Genomic DNA, 7,121 nt, shown 5'->3' on the forward strand with positions numbered 1-7,121 from the left:
TAGTTCAGCTACTGAGTGTATTTACTTCTGAACAGGAGGTGTTATATTGATATGGCTGTGTGTTTCCATTTTTGTTCATTAACTGTTCAAATAGTCCTACAACAAAAATTAAAAGACAGCATGGAATTTGTAGTCATGATGTGTTTGACTAATAAAGGCATTCAATATCAGCTATAGGATCTAATCATTCCTGTCAAAAGTTTAAGACCAGGAATCTTTGAGTAAAAATCAAACCCACAACATCCTGTACCTACTCTGTTTTCATCTGTTGACTCCAACTTTGTTTAAGCTTTTCCAGCAGGGATAATACAAAATCATTAAAATGCTTACAATAACCCAAAGGCAGGACTCATTTAGTTTATGAGAGGTCAAGCAGAGTCACTGGACTACTTCTGCTGTAAAACTGAGGGAGCTTACTTAGAAAAAAGAAACCTTTACCGAACAGTCCCTTACTACAAGTAGGGATATATAGTTTAACAACGACACACAATTTAAGAACGTAGCCTTTTAGAAGCAGTTTCATATGTACCAATAATGCACTTTCAAGAAGAGATAAGGTTGCTTTGCCTATTGTTGTATGCCTAAACCTCTTATTTTGGCCAATTCTATTCCCCCCCCCGCCCCCCCCCCCCCCAAAGGGATCCTGTTTCAACTCAGAAACTAGTAACGTCAGTTGACAATATCTGCATTAAGACAAAAAGTGACATATATAAAATCCACAAGGAACCACATAAATACCAAAGAAGTCATATAACCCTTCCATGTAAACACTTTGATTATACCGAAGCTCTAATTAGATTCTCGTCTTAAACTTTTGGCAGATAATGTGTATGCTGAGCCACGCTTTGTAGTTAGTTATTGTTCAAGTGGAAGCCAGATCAGCTCACATGTTGACAGGCATGCAACTTGGAAACATTGCACAACAAGCAACACAAAGAGATTTGAGAAGGGTACAAGACTTCAAGTCGACTTCACAACCCTTCACAACTGAATATTCACAGACAAAGATACAGTCCTTGCTTTTTCTACGGTGGATTTTTCTCTCACACATGGGACACTTTCTGTGACTCTCTAGCTTGCTTGATGCTATATAACCACTTGATGATTCTGGCATTTCTTTCAATGGCAGAAATGCCGTATGGCACACGGTCATTGGCACTGTCATCATTTCTAAGGTCACTGTTGCTGTCCTGAGACTGTTCACAGTCTGAGCTAATCATGCTTGCACTGCGAAAGTTGAGGGATATAATATCAGAGTTAGCCCTTGCAAAGTTTTCCATCCCAAGGTTTTCAAGCTCTTCAGGATCCAGTCCGCAGTAGTTAAAGAATCGTTCAACATCTGCGTCGACACGAAAGTATCTGTCGCTCAAGTCTGATTTTGATCGCTGTAGGGAGGGTCTTCTACTAACTCCGCATCCAGACTCGACTGCCTCAATCTCTGGGGATTTCAGGGTGGTGATGGCAGCGATTTTGGGCTTTGGAGGCAGAGGTGGGGCTGAACTACTGCAGGGTATTGCTTTTAAGGGCTTTGCACTAGTTACTTTCCTAATGTCTGAGGAGCTGTGAGAGACATGCAAGAAAGTCTCAGCTGACTGATCTAGAAGCCTTCTGCTGACATTGGAGCTGCTCTCCTGCGGGCTGCTACGGCCCTGGGTGGGGTAAACTTTCAAAGACTCAGCAAACGAGTGCCGGTTCAGCTCTGTCGAATCAGCTCTGTGAGGCGGCCAGTTTCGGGGACCGTGCTTATGCCCTGAACCTGAGCTGGAGCCTTCAGAGCTGTTGATGATGTTCTTCAGAATCTCCAGTTTCAGATTTTCTCTCTGGACGCCACTCTCGGTCTTGGCATTGTTGCTGAAGACTTTCAAGGTGGGGCTCCCCAGGGCCCGCTTGGCCGCAGGACAGACCGGCGGCTTCGCTAGCACTGCCGGCTTCACAGGCTCCTGCTTGGCATTGATGACCTCCTGGCTCTTGACATATTTCGCCTTGTCGGCTTCCAGCCTCTCCACCGCACTCAGTCTTTTCGGATTAGGCTCCGCCTGCCTGCGAAAATAGTCGGGTCCTTTGTTCAGGATGCGGAGAGGAACAGCGGACGTGAAAGTCACGGCAGGGCTGACCGGCTTCACCATGCTACCTGTCGGTAGTGTTTCTGTAGGCATGTTTGGTGGTCTTTCCCCCGCAGCCGTTTTGGATTCTTCTCTGGGATCTCCTAAATGCACGGTGCAGAAACATGTACATTAAGCACAATGAATAGCCGATGAATCCTGGGATCTGAGCGTTAGCAGCAGCGCCTCATCTCACAGCTCATTAAATAACACTGCGTTTCTCTTTTAAAGGCAGCCTTTGTAGGGCAAGGCCACTCGACACAAGTCCGTATTAGTCTGCTCTGCTGACTCCTTTCTTCTCGCTGAAAGATGCAGGAGTCTCGCCGTTCCCTTTGCGCTCGGCGACCGGCAGCGATCTGAAATGCAGAATAACCAACCACACGTTAGCAAGAGCGCCTGACATCAGAGCGATAGCAACAGCCGCCTCCTGGCCCTCCTCTCCATCTCCCACCACCGGACGGATGGGATGCAGCTGCCGGCACGGGGGAGGCGGCGCTCGGGGTGCCTGTGCCCTCCACTCGCCCTGCACCCCCTCTGCATCTTACAAGAAATGTGTTGCTTGCTGCTTACAGTCTGAGCTTGCATTTAACAAAACTACGCTGGAAAAGAAAAAAATAAAATACAATTAAGCCCTACCATGATACAGCCATGCATTTCTGAAGGGAGAAAGGGAAGCAAAATGTGTCAATTCAGAGACTCAGACCCACCTATCGCCCGAAGATCAATGAAAAAGCACTTTCAGACTAATATCTTTGGCTCTGATTAGTTGATTTGTGTATATATTTTATCTCTAAACCACAAATGTTTATCTCCTTATAGGCAATGTACTCTGCAAATCTAAGAAATTAAGTGTATTTTCCTTTTTTATTAAATGATCCAGAAAACTATCTGGTCTAAAAAGCAGAGAGAAAACAGACACATGTAGTGTTTTAAGTGCAATGCACACCTTTCATCATTAATCTAATATAAAAAAAAAAACAACCCACAACCAATTAAAAAGTAGGCGATGTCGCTAAAGCCACGGATTCTAGTTCAAAGTCTGTTTGAACATTAGTCCCCAGAGCACCGGTGCTCCAGCAGTAAAATAAAGCTTTGCAGGTTCCTGTGATCACCTTACAGGCTTAACATCAACAAAAAAAGGCTTTGGGTTTTTTTTGATGAAAGATTTTGAGAGCACACAAAAACATTCTGACTGGGTTTGAAAGAAAAGAACTTGTCTTCATGTTTAGATGTAATCATTCAAGTTTTCTACCAAGCGCTAAGTGCAAATGAAGTTTACCTTCATCTAAATTATTTTAAGATCCTATCACTTAGGATTGTCACAACAGTTTAAAATCCAACACTACGGATGACGTTACAAGTGCTGTAACAATTCTTCCCACATGAGGCACTGAAGGGCACTTATCACAGAATCTACTTTTCAAGCAGTGATTTCGCTAATGGATCTCATTTATTTTATTACTGCCCCATTAATCTGTGCTGCCCTTTTGAATATACCATTTCTCTTATCACTGTGTTCTTCAGGGAGAGAAAGAAAAGCAGCTGTTGCTTCTTCACTCATCCTAAGGAACACAGAGCAGCATCCTTCCCAGGGATGACTCGCTTTCGTGTGTACTATCATCCTGCGTGTGCTCATCCATCAATACCCAACTTACTAATATAGGGTGTGCCATCAGTACATTGTTTAGAAAAAAAAAACCCAAACAAAACGCCAAAAATTTACCTTCCAGCTAAAGATACATTAACAGTAAAAAGAAAACAACCTTGAGCACTGATTCCCAGAAATACATGATATACACATTGAATACTCTCTAAATCATCCAAGGTCAAAGCAAGCAAATAAAATATATAAATGCTATAATGAGATTATAGGAAAAAGCTGAGCTTTCTCCTGAAGGCTCACTGTCAGAAGCATTCTTCAAATATAAACTAACATTTTTAGGTGGGTGATAAACCAGACACGCATGCAGTGCAATTGAAAGGGTAGTGAAATGTTAATTAAGCTTCCCTTTCAATGTTGTTTTATAAATCCTAGTGCTAACTCCACAGTAGTTAGACTTCCTGAATTTTAACTAAATCTTTCTGAAAGAGAAAAAAAGCTCGCTTTCCTCATTTGAATCAGCATATTTATTGGTACTATTTTGAAATCAAGTATCAAATTTCCAAATGGACTGAAGGCAATTCCAACACACATCTGCACACACACATTTCTTTTCTGTACACACAAATCAAATCTTTCCATGTCGCCAGCTCAGAGCTTGATGGCTAAGTGCTTGGCAAAGTACACCACTGGTGTGTATATTTGATACTTTTGTGCAGAAATCAAATCTATGTGAGAGCAGAGGTCTTGTCAGGAGGAGGAAAAAAACCCCAGTTCTCTGTACCAAACACTGCCACCCAAATGAGTTAATACCACTTGAATAGGTGAGGCCACAGACTTCCATTTCTTCCTTGGCCACTGTCATTAAAGGCCACCATGGTCCTGCCCCAGAGGACAGCTGCCAACTCCATTCTCCTCCTGGCCAGTGGCCCCACATACCCATTACGGATCACAGCTGTGGGAACCGAGGCATCGGCCTCAAGGCTGCTTTTGGAAGTCCTTCCCCAGCACCTAACAAGTTCCTCGCTCAGGACAGCCCTGGTCAATGCCAACAAGCATTGCTTAGGAGGCCAAGCATCCACACTGGCTTCAATACCACACTGAAAAGGGAAAAAAAAAAAAAAATCCCACCGCACATGCACATTCATCCAGGAGAACAAAAGTGCTCGTTTGCAAGCACATATGGGGCCAAGTGCCTTGAAGTCAATAGAAATATTTTGTGACTGGCAATGAGCTTCAGGCATGCCTAGAGAGAAAAACAAAGGCCTGCTGAGGATCCAGGCTGAAACGTTCACTCAAGCCACTACAGGGAGCTGGGGAAGTAATGGGCAGATGGTTACACGGCCAGACACGGAGGCTTTGTACCTGTGGAGCTGCTGGTATAAATTAAGGTATATGCAGCTATGAAAAAGGATTAACTATATTTTTGTGTCTTGTTTAAATTGCTCCATTTCACAGAGATGCTGCATTTAAACATCACCAGAAAGTTTATTCAGTACTCTCATCTCGGACAGCTAAAAATTATTAACCAGGTACCATTAGAAAAGAAGGTGGGATGAAAGAGGGGTGGACGAAGGTAAAGTACTAATGAAACTACTTCTCCAGCATGGGCTGGCGAAGGCTGCAGCCTAATTCCGCTGCTAGCTGGGAAAGTGACTGCAATTCCTACCAGCCTCTCTGCTGTCCACAGGCACCTGAAACACAGCGGCAACACTAGAGAGCCTTGATACTTACTAATGTCATCCATAAGGAAAAAGGTTGAGCTGCTGCAGTACAGCACAGTCTCAGGAAGAGAAAATTGTGCTACTTGGTTTCCAGTTGTGAAAATCATCATTGCAGGAACAGGGGTATAGAAATGGCTTTCTTCTGGTTTAAGCTTAAACACGGCTTACGCATCTGAATTTCCTGTTGTGTGCAGCTCTGGTACCAGTTTTGCACTGCAGAAATTCAAAGGCAAATAGGTTTTCTTCACTCACTCCCAGGAAATGCATGAAATATACTCAGGGACCTTAGATGCGTTCCTTTTACTCTGTTTACATGCAAACGTCTACTCTGTAGGTGAAATTCTTCTACCGGCTGAATTGTGTTTCTCGGGATTCACTCTGGATTTCCATTATTGCTCTTCCTTATAACAACTGCTAGATTTAAGAGATTATTTAGAGAAAAACAAAGCTAAAACCTCCTGTGCACACATTTAAACATAGTTCATTTTAATACTACGCATAGATTAATAAAACCTTTCTTAAAGTTCTTACTAAGCAAGCTCCTCTAACACCCAGCGACTGTGGCAGACCTGCTGAGTAGCGTGCAAGCTGTACAAAGGGGTAGAGGGGTTTTGTGTTTTTTAAGCTGTATTTTCAGCCAGATCTGATTTTCAGATCAGAATCTTCGATTCAGGATCCCTTTGCAATAGAGGCAGAGATCCAGAGCACTTGTGCATTTTAGGCATTGTGTTCTAATCACTCTTAGGTCTGTAAAACGTCTGCTAGAAAGTCACATTTAAATAACAGACACGCTATCTGCACAATTTAGGGTACACAATACAGCCTAGAGCAGCAATAGTTATACAACTAACATTAACTACAAATAAATCGTCTATAAAATAGTCTTTCTTTGATTTAAAGCTAGGACAGCAGGAAGAGATAAACTATGCAGAAACCTTGGAATTAGAATTCCATATATTCTAAATATGCAGGTTTTTGAAGTTTAAAAGAAATTTATGAACTGGCCCCATTCTGTAAGTATTTATTTCTAGTGCTATTACTAATAAAATGTTATTGTACAATACTCAAGTTTGGTTTTTCTCTCATACCTAAAGCTACATTCTAAACAGAGACTGAATGATGCTAACAACTGAATGACAGCAAACAACGCGCTTCCCTTCCCTGGTTCTGTGTTGCCCTGTAGCTCCTACACGTTGGCCAAGTTTCAGCCAGTCTTTGCCTAAAAGTATTCACAGAAGAGCACTACATATTCTAACAGTATTCAAGTTGCAACAAAGCAGCCAAAACCAACAGTGAAAATGTGGCCCAAATGAAATTAGTGGAATTTCTGCTCTTGACATTGGCGAGGACATGGCTTCACCCGGCAAAGTTACAATGAAGCTCAACCTCTTAATTCATCCCTCTGGGACAGCGCATGAAGGGATTGTACAGGAGGCAGGATGAAGCAAAGCGGATAAATATAACGAAGGCTGACAGCCTTTACTTTGCTTTCCTTGATATTTAAAGGCCCGTGTCAATTTTATTTTCCAGGTGATAAAATATAACTACCACTACCTCAAGATGCACCATAAACATCACATAAATTCCAGCATAAGTAATCAACAAGTGATTGCAACAGGGCTCAAAGAGATCACAAAAAATCTGCACAGGAACACAGGACACACATGGAAAATGTCAGGCTCTGCTAACAACTAG

General features: G+C 42.6%; 1 protein-coding gene across 1 annotated transcript; it reads right to left on the bottom strand.

Moving 5' to 3' along the window:
• Window positions 1-821: 821 nt before the first annotated feature.
• On the bottom strand, window positions 822-2,327 carry FAM110B (family with sequence similarity 110 member B). The gene has a single exon (XM_037379129.1). It carries the CDS (start codon window positions 2,154-2,156, stop codon window positions 1,044-1,046), a length of 1,113 nt encoding a protein of 370 aa, XP_037235026.1. The 5' UTR covers window positions 2,157-2,327; the 3' UTR covers window positions 822-1,043.
• Window positions 2,328-7,121: the final 4,794 nt, after the last annotated feature.

This window comes from Falco rusticolus, chromosome 3 (assembly GCF_015220075.1).
Source record: "Falco rusticolus isolate bFalRus1 chromosome 3, bFalRus1.pri, whole genome shotgun sequence".
NCBI lineage: Eukaryota > Metazoa > Chordata > Aves > Falconiformes > Falconidae > Falco > Falco rusticolus.

Coding starts and splice junctions, on each gene's coding strand:
- FAM110B (XM_037379129.1), bottom strand. CDS start 2,156: ATGCCTACAGAAACACTACCGACAGGTAGCATGGTGAAGCCGGTCAGC.